At 40.9% G+C, this 17519-nt stretch overlaps 1 protein-coding gene across 9 annotated transcripts in view; it reads left to right on the top strand.

Moving 5' to 3' along the window:
- The window catches only part of GUCY2C (guanylate cyclase 2C), a 132079-nt gene that overhangs the window by 29210 nt on the left and 85350 nt on the right, over positions 1–17519 (top strand). For 4 of the 9 annotated variants that reach the window (XM_028491045.2, XM_055085484.1, XM_028491044.2 and 1 more), the window contains exon 1: positions 13715–14008. In XM_028491045.2, coding sequence (XP_028346846.1) covers positions 13792–14008 — 217 coding nt within the window. In that variant the 5' untranslated portion in view covers positions 13715–13791. Of the gene's footprint in view, positions 1–4585; positions 4768–5196; positions 5357–13714; positions 14009–16571; positions 17310–17519 lie in introns of those variants that run through there. The other 5 variants (XM_007107751.4, XM_055085485.1, XM_028491046.2 and 2 more) reach the window with 5 other exon arrangements.

Here is a 17519-nt window from a genome sequence, read left to right as displayed (position 1 = left end):
ATTGTGGCAGCAGAGCTGATAGGATTTGCATACCCTATTGGATGTGGAAGATGAAGCAAAGAAAGAATCAAGGATGACTATTAGGATTTTGATTGAATAGGGTAGATGAGGATTCCATTTCCTGGGATGGTGAAGACTGGAAGAGGAACATGATACAGGGTGATGCAATCTAGAGTTCTGTGTTCTAGACATGCCATGTTTGAGGCTTCTATTCCACATCCCAGTAGAAATATCAAGACAGATATTGGAATCTGGAGTTAGTTCAGGAAGAGTTCAGGGTTCAAGATGTAAATTTAAGTTCAGTCACCTTCTAGAGATTATATAAAGCCGTGAATGAGATTTCTTAGGATGCAAGTGTAGACATTGAAAGATAACAGACTATGCAACCCCCCAAAAAAATGCCCCTTTGGTATATTGATTATTTTGAGCTGTAGTCACTTGAAAAACAGCAAATACAAGCAGGGGCTTTCTCTGAACTCCTTTTATCTGCCTAAAGACAGATCCTCAAAAGGAGTTCAGTTGTCGTAAATCCCCTCCCTGGGAGTTTCATCAACCAGGGAAGATTGACTCTTGTCACAGGAGAGGAGAATAAAAGTGGACACCACAGCCAGACAGACTGTGTCACAAACTAACATCCTTCCCATCTATTCGTCTAAAGGTCCGTTCATCTTTCCTAAAAATCATTTACTCTCCCCAAGAGGTCTACCTCCCTCCTCCCCTTTCCCTATTAAGATGGTATTTAAGCCTGAATTCTAAGCCATTTTATAAGTTACTCATTTTTCCCTGGGAATCTACCCCGTATACATAAAATATACATGTTTTGTTTTGTATTTGGGGGAGGGAAGATTTGAAAAGATACTTTATTATTTATTTATTTACTTGTTTTTAACTATTCCAACAGGTTTTATTGTATTTTTTCTTCCAGTTTTTTTGCAATATAATTGACATACAGTACTGTATAAGTTTAAGTTGTACAGCTTAATGACGACTTACATAGATCATGAAATTATTATCACAATAGGTTTAGTGAACATCCATCATCTCATATAGATACAATGTTAAAGAAATGAAAAAAAATATTTCTCCTTGTGATGAGAACTCTTAGGATTTGTTCTCTAAACAACTGTCATGTATAACATACAGCAGTGTTAATTATGTGTATGGTGTGTACATTACATCCCTGGGCCTTATTTATCTTATAACTGGAGATTTGTACGTTTTGACTGCTCTCATGTAATCCTCCTACACACCCCCACCCTCCAGTAACCACAAATCTGATCTCTTTTCCTATGAGTTTGTTTGTTTGTTTTTGAAATATAATTGACTTCCAACACTGTGTTATTTCCTGTTATACAACATAGTGATTCAATATTTCTGTACATTTCAAAGTGATCACCATGATAAATCTAGCTATGATTTGTCACCATACAAAGATATTACATAGTTATTGGCTATATTCTCCACACAGTACATATCATGTCTGTGAATCATGTATTTTGCAACTGGAAATTTGTACCTCTTATCTCCCTCACGTATACATATTAATAACCTTCTGTTTGTTTTTCTCTTGTTAATCTGTCCTTTATTAAAAGGGTCTCAGCTAAGAACTCAGAAGAGTAGAGGGAAAATTATTTCTGTCCCCTGCCCCCAACAGCAAGTACTGGGACAGTTCATTTTTATAATTTTTTTCAGAAAAGCTAACTAAACAAAATGCCTTGTGTGGCACAAAATCATATCCTTATAAATTAAACACTTTCAAGGTTTTGCCATTTTCCCTTTACCTGTTTTGCTTTCCTATGTCTATTATCCTTTTATACTCTTTTACACCTGTATGTGTCAAATTTTATTTCCCTCCAAAATTTCCTCACTCTGCTTCCATAAACTACTTCTTTGTTATTTAAGTCCGTCTAATTCGTTGCCCTCCAGATGTTTCACCACCTGCCCTCCTCACCAGCTCCCAGCCCCCAGTCTCAATTAATAAGCTCAGAGTGGAGAAGGCTAGGTTTCTGGATTGTGGCAAAACCGATCCAAATTCTGGCTCTGCTACTTACCACCCAAGTGGCCTTGGACCCAAATGTTACCAACCAGGGTTCTTGGCCTTCCTTAATCAATAGAAATTGATCACAGGCCAGACAAGAAGTTCAGGCAAGGCTTTACTGGGGCTCCTGCTGCAGCAGGGGGGAGGGAGAAAAAGTAACAGTCCCTTGCTAGCTTGCTTCCCTGAGGGGATGGGGCGAGCTAGTTCCTTATATGGAGTGAGGGTAGAGGTTTGTCCCGGGGTCCGGCTGGAGGGTTGGCTCAGGTGTCAGCCCACCCCTTCGTGGTGTTGAGTTGCGGGGGTGGGGGGCATGCGAAGGGCCTTCCTGAGACAGACCCCTCCCCTCAGGTTCTCTGCTTTAGCTCCTCTCTGAAGTACCTAGGTAACAGTTATCTGATGCATATTTCCTGAGTTGTTTTACAGATGCTAAAATCCCCACCAAATGGAAGAAGTTAACTACTTGATGACCATGAGCACCCAGACTTATTGGAGCCTGAGGATTGATAATGTTAACCCTTGTGACCCTGCCCTGTTACCTCACCCTGTCAACCAGTCAGAGAATTGCATGAGCTGATCACAACCCTGCGACTCCCCTCCCTCACCTGGTCTTTAAAAATGCCTCCCTGAAACCCACTGGGGAGTTTGCATTTTTAGAGCATTAGCTGCCCCAGAGTCCTTGTCTGGCACCTTACAATACACAGTGCACTTTCCTTCATCACAACCCAGTAGGTTGACTTTACGTGCAGGCAAGCAGACCCAAGTTTGGTTCGGTAGCAAAATCCAAACTTCCGGTATCATTGTTATCATTCCTGCTGATTTCACGTGTGTGTGTTTCAAACTACCCTTGCAACTTTCTAAATTTATGTCAAGAATTCTCACTAGCCTCTACATTCACATCCTCAATATAACTGTGTTTTCTTTCCCGACAAATTTACAGCTTTGTACTTTGTTTTGTTGACTCTTGGCCTCCATTTTTCTGATAAACACCTTAAGTTAAATAGTCTCTCCTTTTATTTCACAGTGATGCTGTGGGTGTCAGCTGTAAATGGGCTTGGTTTCTTTCTCACAGTCTATTTTACATCCTTACCTATCAGGGACAGTCTATCACTGTCTAGACCTCTGAGCGTTTTAAAAGCCTGTAAAGGTGTTTGAGACCTAAAAGAAAGAAGTCTTGGCTCCAAATATAAAAAAGATAACTACAAAATCAAAACTGATAGCAAAACTATAAAACTCCTTTCAATTTTTTACAGAAAAATTTTTTTACAGAAAAATGATACATATCAAATATATTAAATGTGGTCACGTCTAATACATTTGATATGATGTGTCTTTGGGCGACCAGTTTCTGCAATCTTGAAGCATTAATAAGACTTTTCTCCCCTTGATTGTCTTATCCCTTTCCATCTAATCCTATTTCATCAGGCATTTGTTCCTCCTTCAAATAATTTTGCCAAGTTTTAAGCATTCGACAAATTGGTTTTTTCTAATCCCATACATAAGGTGAAAAGGAATATCTGCCACTCTACATTTCAGAACTTCTTTCTTTCAAATATATCCTGCTGATTCACTGTTAAATATAAAGAAGTATATCTAAATAAATGTAGTTTAAATTTTTGTTCCTGTGGTAGATTCCAAATATTTGTCTTAGGGACAATTTTTTAATCACATCTAGCCACATAATTATTTCTTGAATACAACTGAAATTTCTTTCCATTACTATTCTTTTCTAATAAAGTGAAGTTGTCATATACTTCGCTTTTTCAATTCAATTAATTTCAATTAAATAAACGTTCAATTAAAGTTAGAGAAGGGCTTCCCTGGTGGCGCAGTGGTTGAGAGTCCGCCTGCCGATTCAGGGGACGTGGGTTCGTGCCCTGGTCCGGGAAGATCCCACATGCTGCAGAGCGGCTAGGCCCATGAGCCGTGGCCGCTGAGCCTGCGTGTCCGGAGCCTGTGCTCCGCAACGGGAGGGGCCACAACAGTGAGAGGCCCGCGTAACGCAAAAAAAAAAAAAAAAGTTAGAGAAGATGTACCTACTATACACAAAATTAGCACAAAGGAAGGAGCAATTGATTCTGCCGTTTAGAGAAGGGCATCAAGGAATAACAATAAACTAACTAGGTGCCAGGAACTTTATAATACCATTTTCTGCTTTAATTAAACGAAACTTCCTTGTGCTAGAATCTGCGAAGTTCACGCAACAGTAATAACTTAATTTTCACTTGCTGGTGCTCCTGTGAATATATCTAGAAGTTGCTAGGCATGTCTTGAATATTGTCCAATAAGTCTGTTTGTCCCGGGAACTGCTGTGGGCCCACTGAGCATGAGGGTCTCCAGTGGGTTCTGCCACCTGGTGAGTGCAATTTGCTCACACACTGAAGTCCCCCACAGGGTGCTACCACAGCTCCAACAATCCCGACAGCCACCATGGAGGACTCTCAAAGTGCCAGAGCAGCCTGCCAATTTTTGATCAAGTGAAGTACGACATCCCTCTTCTTTGTGTGACAGAGCCTGTTAGAGTGGCCCTAGGCAATTATATCTGTGACTTAATATTCTACTGACTTCTTTATCAGGTTGTTCTTCCAGTTTTTTATTCCAGGTCTTTTTCTCTTTTGAACTGAGGTCTGCATGTATGGACTGGATTGGAGACAGGCTTGAATAATATGGCAGCTATTATTTGGCTGTTTCCCTGGGAATGAATCACCTATGGTGTGACTCTTCAACCCCAGGTGAGTGAATGTTGTTTGGGCAAATCCCATAAATCATCTGGCACACCTACCCACATCCAAACTCCAACAAGGGTCACAGCTCAGGCTTATTGGCTAGAATAGAAATTAAATTTATCTTACAAATAAAACTAAAGATCAGCAAATGTAGGTAATCTGCTCGAGTTCATATGCTTAACAAACAGCTGAAACATGATTCAAATCCAGCTTCAAGTTTTGTGGGTCTTGGTTTTTTGTTTAAGAATATCGAACTGCCTCCTGAAACTCAAAGATGCTCTTCTTTACCTCAAGATATACAATTCTGTTCTTTAAATGCTTGCCTTACCTTTCCAACTTTGTAAAGAAACATCAATAAACAAAACTGATAATTATTCTGTTCGTAAGGAGCTTACTCTTCAGGGGACTGATCACTTTTTTTCCTTCTTTCCCAAGCTATTGTGTAACCAGGAGGAAGTAATGCCTTGGCGTGGTGGGGAAGAGTAATGTCCAGCTTCTCTACAGGAGAATACAGAGTTCCTTCTTCAGGATTGACGTATCAACCCAACCAACCACTCTTGGCAGCCTACGGCCTGTTTCCTTCCATGTGCTGGAGGTAAGAGAAAACAAACAAAGCTGTTTCCAGAGCATGGAGAACTTTATTGCAGCTGAGATGCAGTACTACTGTCTCCAGCACATATTTCCCTAAGTACGTAAAACTAGCCACCTGGACAGAGGAGGTAATCCAAGAGTCACTAAGAAATTGAACAGAATTCCAGCTGCCCCTGCAAGTATATAGCAATCACCTACTCCAGCCTTTCCTGAGCATATGAGAAGACTGTACAAAATGGGCTGGGGAAGGAGGGGAGAGGAAGACATTGCTCAGGGTTTAAATAGAGTTTCTTTTGTTGTTTGTTTGTTTTATTGGAGTATAATTGCTTTACAATGTTGTGTTAGTTTCTGCTGTAGAACAAAGTGAATCAGCTATATGTATACATATATCCCCTCCCTCTTGAGCCTCCCTCCCACGGGGCCCCCATCCCACTCATCTAGGTCATCACAGAGCACGGAGCTGAGAATGGGGGAGGGGAAGACAAGAGGAAACAGGCATAACAAGGAAAAGAAACAAGAGCCTGTCAGCCTGAATCGCCCAGGCACTGGTGCTAGATTTAGATATGCAGCCCTAGTGTACAATAGTGATTTGGGTGTCAGTTGGGGTCACCCGACCTTGTGATCTAGATAACATGACTTTGACTCTCATCGCATCCTTGTAGAAAGTTCAAAAGCACTTCCCAATATTCCATCAAACCCTGAAGTCTTAAACTACCGTATCATCTCTGACTTTAGACTCCTGCTTCTGGAATCACCTAGCCATCCTACTCCTGTTCTACCCCATGAATCTAGACACAGATATGAGCACCTTTCCATCATTCCCAAAAGTAAGGCAAGTCGTATCTGGAACAGACTTGACTGAAGGTTTGGGAACCGTTACCCAGTTTTATCAGTTTTAAATTCCCGCTAGAATACAATTATCATGAAGGTAGAAATGTGTTCATTTGTGTAACCCCAATGCTGAGAACGGTTAGAGGGTGCTCAATAAATATCTGTCGTATGGATGAAGAAAGCCATCTTTTCCTCAAGGAATAGACGAGCAACCTCTTATTTATTTTATACATCCTGTTCTTAAATGTCTTCAGCCCGCATCCCACTAGGCCTTTCCCACAGGCCATTTATTTCTATGTAGCTCCCATCTCTTTCCCTTTATCTCTTTCCATCTCTCCTCCTCATTCCCTTGTTCCTGGATTGGCCCTCCTGGGAACTTCACATTTTCCTCGTTTTATTATGTAAAGCAATTTATATTTCTCTATGCCTCACTCAGAAGGTTTGCATAACCAAATCCATTTGAGCGCTCAGCAAAACCATATAGCCTTTTTAGTTACCTGAACCCATCTGGCATTATGTTATCCTATGTGAATAGGACCAGTAAGGATTTCCTTCACAGGAAAAAAAAGTTAAACTAGGAATCATTAAAAATTATATATTTATACCTTAAAAGTTTTATTTTATCCCAAAACATATTCATGTTTGTTTATTCACCCACTGGTTGATGTCAGGCCAAGTAATATTCTTTGACCATGAGTAGCCAGGTTGGAGCTCTGTATCAGCTTTCTTTCTTTCTTTTTTTATTGAAGTATAGTTGATTTACAATGTTTCAGGTATACAGCAAAGTGATTCAGTTGTGACACAAAGTGATTCAGTTGTGTCTTTTTCAGATTCTTTTCCATTATAGGTTATTACAAGGTATTGAATATAGTTCCCTGTGCTCTACAGTAGGTCCATGTTGTTTATCTCTTTTATATATAGTAGTGTGTATCTGTTAATCCCAAATTCCCAATTTGTCCCTCCCCCCTGTATCAGCTTTCTTAAGTAAACCACACCCCTAGTGCATCTTGTACTACTTCTGGTGTTTGATGTTTTAAGGTAATTGACAAGTTCTCTAAGCACAGAATTTTTTTTAGGTTTCTTTGTTATTCCCTGGTGTTTTATAGCAGTCTCGCCACAGCAGTTTTCTTAGTAATTTGCTTTGTTTAAGATTTCCAACAGTTTTTGTATGTATTTTATCAGATTACATAACATTTAATTAAGGACATAATTTAATAAATATGTTTGGCAAATTTGGGCGCAAATGCAAGGGACCCTTGGTAAGCAGATGACTTAACTGGAAGGAGGAGAAGTACACACGTCCACTGGCTGCAGGCGTTCAGGGTGTATTTCAGCTAATCTGGTGAGTCTATTAAATTATCCGTTCAGAAATACTCTAATGTACAGCATGATGACTACAGCTAACACTGCTATATGACATATAGGAAAGTTGTTAAGGGAATAAATTCTACGAGTTCTTATCAGAAGGAGAATTTTTTTTCCTTTATTCTTTCCTCCTTTCTTTTCTTTTTATTGTATTTATATGGCAAGATGGCTATTAGTTGAACCTATTGTGGTAATCATTTCACAATATATGTAAAGCAAACCGTCATGCTGTATGCCTTAAACTTATACAGTCATGTGTGTCAGTTATTTCTCAGTAACACTGGAAAAAGAGAAGTACTTTACTGTAGCCATTTTTCCTCAATAAATCCAGATCAGAATCTCTACTTTTGTGCTTATTTAAAAAAATACTTTCACATTTTAGTTCTATCAGTTACATTAGTTCGTAAAATCCCTTTTGAAAAACTCACTTTTGCATCTGCACTGAGATAGGAAGAGAGGAAGCCTAGGACTGCTACAGACTGTAGAGATGCCAAGTATTCTGATAGGCCTGAAGGTGAGCAGGGGATCTTAATGAGAAGCGTACAAAAGAGACCCAAAGTCTTGCCAGAAACGAAAGAGTGGCGCATGCAGGTGACCTGCTCAGCTGCCCCTTCCCATGTGGAGTAATTTCCCTTTTTTTCTCATATCTTTAGGGCCTTTGTGTTCTCCTGAAGAGTATATCTCATAAATCTGCCAACTCAGTGTTCCATTATTTGTTTTTGACCCTTGAAACTTTCCCAGCAGAACCTGCCTCTCTTTAATCATGATCTACATTCTGGTAGTTTTACAACATAAAGAAGACACATAATGTTTGCCTTAAAGGATCCAGAAAGGACTGTTGTCCTGTTCCTTCCCTTTTGAAAATCTTCCTTGTTCTGTGCTGTTAACCAAAGGGTTCCCAGAACTGCATCTGTCTTCTGTCTTCACATCTGAATTAAAAGCACCTGACAGTTACAACTTCGTCCATCCCTTGATGTGGCTTTTTTCATATTTGCAATTTGCAGACCAAATCAAATAACAAAAAAAAACCAGTCTACTCTTTCTCCTACCACAGGAAGTGGAAATAGCAACATATTAACAGACAACCAAGCTTGAGTCCACAGTGGCCACCAAATGTGCAACATATAAAATCGTTACCTGTAGCAAAGGTTAATCACTGTTGTGATGGCCGTGTGCCTCTCTGCAGCCTGCTGTTCCATTCTTCCTAACGTCCACTAAAAGTATCCAGGGGCACCCACTCCTGACCACTCTCAGTCACTCATCGCCACGTACCCCCCCATAAAATAACCCCAGTGCCTTCCTTCCGAATCAAAGCTGAATCCTCTGAAGCCTGAACATCTACCGTCCTCCCTCCAGGAGACACTAGAATTGAACCCACCTTATTCCACATCACTGATCGCCCCAAACATGGGTACTTGGTGTCATACCTTCTCTGGCCTTTTTTCATCCCCATATTGCTACGCCATGCTCAACACGTGCCTCAATATCCTGTATCTCTTCATGGACTGTTCCGTACACCTCATGGCTAGATTGGCAGAAGGAGGGGTGATGTGTTAGGGATGGGACACACAGAGTACAAAGACTCTAGTAACATTTTATATCTTAGGCTGTAATGTATGTACATGAGTGTTCATTTTATTATTCTTCTAATTTGTATATATTCATTGTAGATATGCCTTTACATGTATGATCTACTTCATAATTTAAAAATTAAAAAAAAAATACCTGTGTTCCCTTGAGGCATGTACTATGTAGCCAGGATACTCTCTATCCCATTTTGTCAACCACTGTCAGTTACTGAAGTCCTGGATGTTCTCCCTGGTTTATTCCTCCCCAACAAGAGCCTGCCATCAGTCTGGTTGATTTTCACACCCAGGAGGTGACCTGTCCAACAGACTGGAGTCTGAGTTCCTGAAACTCCTCTGTTCAAAAACATTTTCCTTCCGCCGCTCAGCCACCTTGAACTTTTCAAATCAGTAATTCGGAAAATCCACCCTCTAATGCAAACACTACCCTTCCAGCTGTTTGTTTCAAATGTCCCCTTTCCACCTGTACTTCTGCCTGCCTACTGTACTGTCATCCCTTCAAGGCTCTTCTTTTTTTTTTTTTTTTTTTTTTGGCCGTGCCGTGCGACATACAGGGTCTTAGTTCTCCCACCAGGGATTGAACTCACAGCCTGGGCAGTGAAAGCATGGAGTCCTAACCACTGGACGACCAGGGAATTCCCTCAAGCTTCTTCTTTATGCCTTTCCCTCACTCCCTTCCTGCATGCACTTCATTCTTATTCAATTTAGATTTTATAGTCCATCTCTCCACTCTTTTGACTTTGTTCAATTTTTTTTTTATCTATTTGTTCTTTCATTGCACCTACCTGGAAAAACCATACCTGAATAAGTCCAACCGTTCACTTTCCTGTACCTGCTCTTGGTCAGCTAAACATTGCTAGAGAAAATCATAAAGCTGGGCTGAGAAGGGCCAGTTTTCAGTCACTCATCTCCTAATCTCACCACTGACAAACAACCTTAGGACGCATCTCTTATCAGTCCCTTCTCTCACTCATCACTGTAACTTTTCAAGTCCCTCCCTTCTCAAGCCTCTGACTAGCCCAGCTCTCCTTTCATTCTCAGCCGATGACTCAACTCCTTCAGAAAATAAATTTAAACAATCATACATAAACGATCTCATCTTCCAGCCCACAAGTCTAGAAATATACGTGTATATATGAAACCGAGCAGAGCCCTGCAGGGCCTTCGTGATTGCAGACCCTTCCATGTTCCCCCACTCCCAACTTTAGAAAAAAAACAACCTTATTTTCCCTGGCCTGTTTCAGAAAACAGACTCAAGCAATTAATCATTTAAGGAGGGGCAAAAGGGGGAACTAAGAAAAGGCAGTAAAGCAAGGAAGGTGATAACAACTTAAGCAATAGGTAAAATTGAAGGATTGGGTCATAAAGTCCTAGTTCTCCTTGAGAAAAACAGATAACAGTGTCTGACACACATTCTTAAGTTATTTCTTACGGAAACCAGACCCCCCGACCAGGTGGAAACTGCTGACCCTGAACACATAGACCGTAGACTGGTTGGAGCTGGAAAATTGATGATCAAGGTTACTGAAACACCACCCTGTCACCTGACCATCTGCCAATCCGCAAAGTGTCCATGAGCTGATCGCACACCCTGCGACCCTCACCCCAACACTGTCTTTAAATACATTTCTCTGGAAACCATCGGGGAGTTTGGGTCTCCGAGTATTAGCTGCTCATTCTCCTTGTTGGGTGCCCTGCAGTAAACACTGTGCTTTCCTTCACCACAACCCAGTAGATTGGCTTTGCTGCGTATCTAGGTGGGTGGATCCAAGTTCTGTTCAGGAACACACACAATCACTCTGCAACACGTTCTTCCTTTTATAAGGAAGAGTTGTTCTTTCTGCCATGTTTGGAATCCCATTGCCTCTCATTTTCTTGGAGCCATCAGCATTTACACCTCCTCTCTCACATTTGCCACCTCTCCCTCTCCACCAGCTCCTTATCAACATTTAAATAACTAACTTTCACCCTTAAAAGTCCTCTCATAACCCTATCCCCACTTCTGGTTATCACTCTGTTTCTCTTCTCTGCTTCTGGTAAAAGAAGCATAATTTCTGGTTGTTTTCAATCACTGAGTGGATTTCTAGAACCAGCCTATTTTTCAGGTTTTGGTCTACTATAAAATGAGGAGAATCACGAATACTGTCCCATTCAATGTTACTAATCCCTTCTATTACTGTCTGGTTTATTGAGTACCCAGAATGCATTTCTCCTTTTACCTGGGATGAACAGTGGAATCGGCAAGGCTAAGTCAAGGGAGTGTTACACTCAGGCAATTCCTGTCCTGACCCAGGAGGTCTGGAGGCAGCCTTTCCGTGATCACTCACAAGATCTCTTTCACGTCATGATCTGAGGAAGTCCATTCTCCTTGTAGGCCCTGCAGTGGGGGATGCAACTCCCAGTGTAGAGGTGTGATCAGCTGGGACATGGTAGGTCACTAGAGGGCCACTCAAATTAAGCTGAAGAGTGGCAACAGCCCAGCTTTTATTAAAAAATTTTTGTGGCACAACACCATAAATCAATTATACTCCAATAAAATTTAAAAAAAAATTTTGGCGGCCGACCACCGTGATTGATTGAATTTATCATTTCATATATTGTATTTGGTCAGTTTTAAACTGTAAATAGAGTTACTTCTGGGGAAAATTTGTAAGGCTACTTTCTCTCACTGTCTTCTTTTGCTCTTTGATGGTTTTCTTGTAATGATTTGCTTTCAAGTTTTTTCTCTTTATCTTTTTTGTATCTACTATAGTTTTTTCTTTGTGGTTAGCTTAAGGCATGCATAAAATACCTTGTAGTTGTAGCCATCTATTTTAGGTTGATAACACCTCAACTTCAATTGCATAACAAGAACTTTGTACTTTTACTCTCCTGTCCCCACACTTTCTATATTGTGTGCCTAGTAACAAATTTTTATCATTTAACTTTTATATTAAGCTTAAACATAATTTAGGTACCACCATTACAATATTACTTTACTCTGCATTTTTTAATATATTTACCTTTGCCATGAGATTTATGCTTTCATATGCTTTTGCATTGCTGTTTAGTATGTTTTCATTTCAATTTGAAGAACTCCTTAAGCATTTCTGTAAGGCAGGTCTAGTGGTGATGAGCTATCTTAGTTTTTGCTTATCTGGGAAAGACTCTATCTCTCCTCCATTTTTAGAGGATAATTTTGCCAGGTATAATATTCTTGGTTGGCAGGGTTTTTTCTTTCAGGTACTTTCAATATATCATTGCACTGTTTCCTTGCCTACAAGATTTGGGCTGAGAAATCCACTGATAGTCTTATAGGGGTTCCATTTCATGTGATGAGTCACTTTTCTCTTGCTGCTTTCAAAATCCTAGAGCTTAGTCAACAGCTTTCCCATCCACCCAGCTGAGTGTATAACGGGTCACTCTCGACTCCTCCCTCTCTCTAATGCCCCAAGTCCAATGAAATATCTTCTTATCATTTTACCTTTTAGATGTCTCTTGAACCCACTTCCACTGCCACTGCCCTCATCTGGCCCCCTTCACTTCTCACCTAAACCACAGAAGCAGCCTCTTAATTTGCTCCATGACCCCACTCCTGTCTCTCTCTAGGTCATTTCTACCATGGCAGCCTAAGTGCTCTTTACAAAATTTATCTGATCATGTCCCTTTCTTGACTCTTAGGGTAAAGTTCCAAATTCCTAATGGCTCACAGGAAACCCCCTGGCCTACACTTGCCTACTCCTCTGGCATCCTTTACTGCACTGGACTAGCTTTCTTCACTTCAGCCATACTATATCTCTTTCAGTTCCTCAAATATCCATGCCCCCTCCCACTTCTGAGCCTTTGCACAAGCTCTGTCCCAGCCTCACATGCTCTCCCTCACTTTCCATTCAGCTAACTCCTGTTCATCCTCCAGGGCTCAGCTCAAAGGATACTTTCTCAGGGACGCGTCCTTGACTTTCCATAATAGGTTAGGTTAATCTGCCATGTGCTCCCACAGCACTCTGCACTGTTTTTCATTGTTGAGTTTAGTTATTCATAATTATTTATTTAATGTTTGTCTTCCCCACCAGAAGACATGTGTTCCATGAAGACATTAATGTATCCATGTCATTCATGGCTGTATGCCCATTTCCCTTCCAATGCCCTGTCTAGTCTCAATAATAGTTGCTGACTGGGTGAGTGAAACACAGATCTTCCTAGTTAAGGATTCAGTTTCAATGTGAAGGATTCAGTTTCAATGTGCAACTATAACCTAAAAGCTAATAATCTATCATATTTGTGCTTGCCTTAAACACTTTGACCTTTATTTTCCATTTTACAAAGCATTTTTGGTACATACAATACTGCCCTCTTCCTCTTTTGCCTCTTCTCAGTGATGTGTCACCAGTGATTTTTTTTTATTGGGTGAGGCGCAGGTAATCTCCCTGTTTATAACTCTGACCTTTCTGTGAGCAAACACGCAAAGTGAACTTTGGTTTATCTCCTACTGTAATGTAGCTTCTAATTGCCGACAGGGAGGCTGTATTCTGTGGTCCACGTGACCAGTGGGGTGACCAGAAAGGACCGTGGGGAAGAGTAGACCAAGGAACCCAGTGACAGGCTGTTCAGCTGGAGTTCCTGCTTCCCTGAAAGCCCAGAGTAAAGCAAGGAGTATGGTGCTGAGGTGAGGGAGGTCATGAAGACGCCACTGTTGGCCTTGGCCTTGTGGTCACTGCTCCTCCGACCAGGGCTTTTGTTCTGGACCTCCCACATGAGTCAGAACTGCCACAATGGCAGCTACAAGATCAGTGTCCTGATGATGAACAACTCGGCCTTCCCAGAGTCCCGGGTTAACTTGGAAGAGGTGGTGAATGCGGGACTGGAAATAGTGAGACAGCGTCTGCTTCAAGCTGGTAAGAAGATGGTAACAGAATTCTCCTCCCTGTTACCACCTCTGGGGTCAAAGGGTTGCTAAGCCAAGACCTGTGTTCTTTGCCTGATCACCCAACCTTCTCTAAGGGCCTGGCCCACAGGCCTTTTCTATTTCAAGGCAATAGATCCTCAGAGAGAAGGATTTGAGCCCTACCTCAATGAGTTCACTCATGATCTCCTCTGCTTTTGGGATGGCCCCGACCCAGGTGTTCACAGCAGTGAAATGTCCCAGCTAAAACTGGATTTAACTTAACTGGATTTAAGTAGATAAAACTACTCAGCATCAGGAAGGCATTATGTTTCCTTCTGTAGCTTCTCAGTGGCAAGATTTGGTCTGTATCTACGATTTCACAGGGTTACCAGTCAAGAAGATGAATTAAGTAGAGATCCAGGTGCTAAATCTTTCACTGGGATTTTTAATTCGTCTATTCACTCTTTACATCTCTGGTGGCTGTTATTATAAGATACAGTCAATATGATAAATTTGCAATCAAATTCAGTGTTGAAGTTCTTTGTTGTATCTCTTTTGGGGGGGAATAAGAAAATTATTTTATTTTACTTTTTAAAATGTTTTATTGAAGTATAGTTGATTTACAATGTTGTGTTAATTTCTGGTGTACAGCAAAGTCATTCAGTTGTGTGTGTGTGTGTGTGTGTGTGTGTGTGTGTGTGTATATTCTTTTCCATTATGGTTTATCACAGGATGTTGAATATAGTTCCCTGTGCTCTACAATAGGACCTTGTTGTTTATCCATCCTATATATGCTAGTTTGCATGTATTTCTTAATTATTAAAATAAGCTATAGCAGTAGATAAAACATGTAGAATAAAGGGAAAAAAGTCACCCCTGATAATTTCCAGCCACCTGGATATTTCCAGTATCTTTTCGTATGCCTCTGAGTTTCTTGTTTTTAAGAACATAGTTGGGAGGGCTTCCCTGGTGGCGCAGTGGTTGAGAATCCGCCTGTCGATGCAGGGTACACGGGTTCGTGCCCCAGTCCGGGACGATCCCACATGCCGCGGAGCGGCTAGGCCCGTGAGCCATGGCCGCTGAGCCTGCGCGTCCGGAGCCTGTGCTCCGCAACGGGAGAGGCCACAACAGTGAGAGGCCCGCGAACCACAAAAAAAAAAAACATAGTTGGGGTCACTATGGCACAGAAACAATTTTCTGTCCTTATTTCATTTCACATTATTCTACGAGTGGCTTTCCTAGAGTTGCATAATCTTCATAGCACCATGTGAATGAATGACCAGTACCCCTTAGAGCAGATATCCTCCCAAATCATCTAATAATTCCCTATGGTAGGACATTCCATTGTTTTTAATTTCTCACGATTATTTAAAAACTACTACAATAAACATTTTTATGTACATAGTTTTTTCCCGTGCTTTGAGATGAGATTGCCATAAGTATAATTACTGAGTCAATGAGTATTTCATACATGTTAATGGTTATTTATGGTTCTAAGGAAAGGATGTCTTAATTTTCTCTGTTTAAAATCTGTGGTAATAATAGCAATAAGTATCATAGATCATATATCATATATGTGTAATAACTGTCTTCTGTGCAATATACATTTCTTCAGTCCTTTCTGAGACTGGATTCAGATATAAATGGATGGATCTGATCTAGCGCTATAATGGAACTAGGAGGTCGTTTAATAAAATCCCCTTATTTACCTGGGCAGTGTGGTATAGTGGAAAGAACATTTGATTCGAAGTCTGAGGACCTGAATTGGAGTCCCTGCCAGTCTCATGTGAGCTATTTCCCTTGGTCTCCCTGAACTTGGTGTTCTTGTTTCTTGAGTACGTGTCGAGTGCTAAGTAAGATATGTAATCTCTTTACTCGCCACAGCTCTGTACGATCAACACCGCTGACACTGTTTCACAGTAGAGGTTTAATAACTTTGCTGCAGTCATACAAGTTGTCTGTTTGAAATGAGAGTCAAACCCCTGTCTGTCAGATTCCACAGAGTGTATCATGTCGCCACTGTAAGATCTTTACCCACCTGTTGCTCATGAAAAGAAGGTAGTGGAACACTGTGGTTAGAAGCAGAGATTTGGAATCGGACAGACCTTGGTTCATATTCCAGCCTTTTATCCAACCATTTATCACCAGTGACCTCGCGCAAGTTACTTACATTTTCTGAGCCTCAGTTCCCTCACCTGTAAAATCACAATAAATAGTAGTTTCTCTCTGTGCGTGTGGTGTGAATTAAATGAGAAGATTCACATAAAGTACGTAATTCACTGACTAATACATAGTAAGAACTCAATAAATGGCAGTTGTTTTATTGTTGCCGCTCTTACTGTTGTGCTTGTGAAGGACGCTGATATTGTGTTTGTTGCTGTGGTGTCGGAACACATTACCAGGCATATAAAATAAACAGCATGGTGCATTGTTAAGATGCTGATCTCTGAACTCGTATCACCTGAATCAGCATTTCTGCTCCATCGTGTACTGAGTGACATTGAGTGAGTTACTGATTCTCTCTACGTTCACTCATATCATTTGTAAAATGGAGTCAATAATGGTGAGGTTTTTAAATGGACTCAATAAGAGGAGAATTGAAAGGGGGGGGGTGTGAAAGAATAAACATTGATGCCCAGATTTCTGCATTTGATGATGCGTTTTGTCGGACAGATGTCCAGGCATAGTAAACTCAAGAAGTGCAGCTTGTGAGGGAATGATAGATTTATGGTCTAAACATACTAAGCATTGTTATTTGGGAAAAAGCTTAAGACAGTATACTTAAGGGCTAATTTGAAGAAAAGAAAGAGTTCAAATGTGGGTGATGTCCAAATGGAAGAGAGCAATATTTTTCCCTAGTACTTAGGAAAGCTTTGTGGGTTTTGAAGAATACATAGGACTTGGTGGAAAACATGAAAGAAAGATTCCTTCAACCTTAGGAAATCAGCTTCCCAAGGATGTATGTGCCATGGCTAAATGTACCTGGTCTGTACCCTCCACGTGCTCTCATGTGCTAAGGGGGTCCATTTCCTAGACTCCAGCATCTATATCCAGATTCACTTTGGTCCAGTCCCATCCACAAAGCCCTAGAATTGAGAGAGAGCCTTCTGAGATCACCCTGTATTCCGTAATGTTCCACTCACCTTCCCAGGACTGAGATCTCAGGGTGTTGTGTGGGGAGTGCAAGCAAGAGATGAAAACAGCACTTGGAGGAAACGGCTTGTATCTCCCCAAATCTGATCTGAAGTCATCCCGTTATCTCAGAAGTGAAGCCTGATTTGAAGCCATCCCATCTCATTGTCTAAAATGTGGTCAGTATTTTCTTGAGAAATCACTTGGGATTTGGGGAGATAAAAGTAAAAGCAAAAACACTTCACATCACCGTAATGATGAGAGGTGGCAGCAGCTTACTACAGTGCGTTCTACAGAAGTGGTTCTCAGACTTCCCATCTCAGGGCCTTTTTATACTCTTAAAAATAATCATGGGTTCTAAAGAGTTTTGGTTTTTTTTTTTTTTTTTT

Source organism: Physeter macrocephalus, chromosome 6 (assembly GCF_002837175.3).
Source record: "Physeter macrocephalus isolate SW-GA chromosome 6, ASM283717v5, whole genome shotgun sequence".
NCBI classification, from domain to species: domain Eukaryota; kingdom Metazoa; phylum Chordata; class Mammalia; order Artiodactyla; family Physeteridae; genus Physeter; species Physeter macrocephalus.
This window is presented reverse-complemented; position numbering and strand designations above follow the sequence as displayed.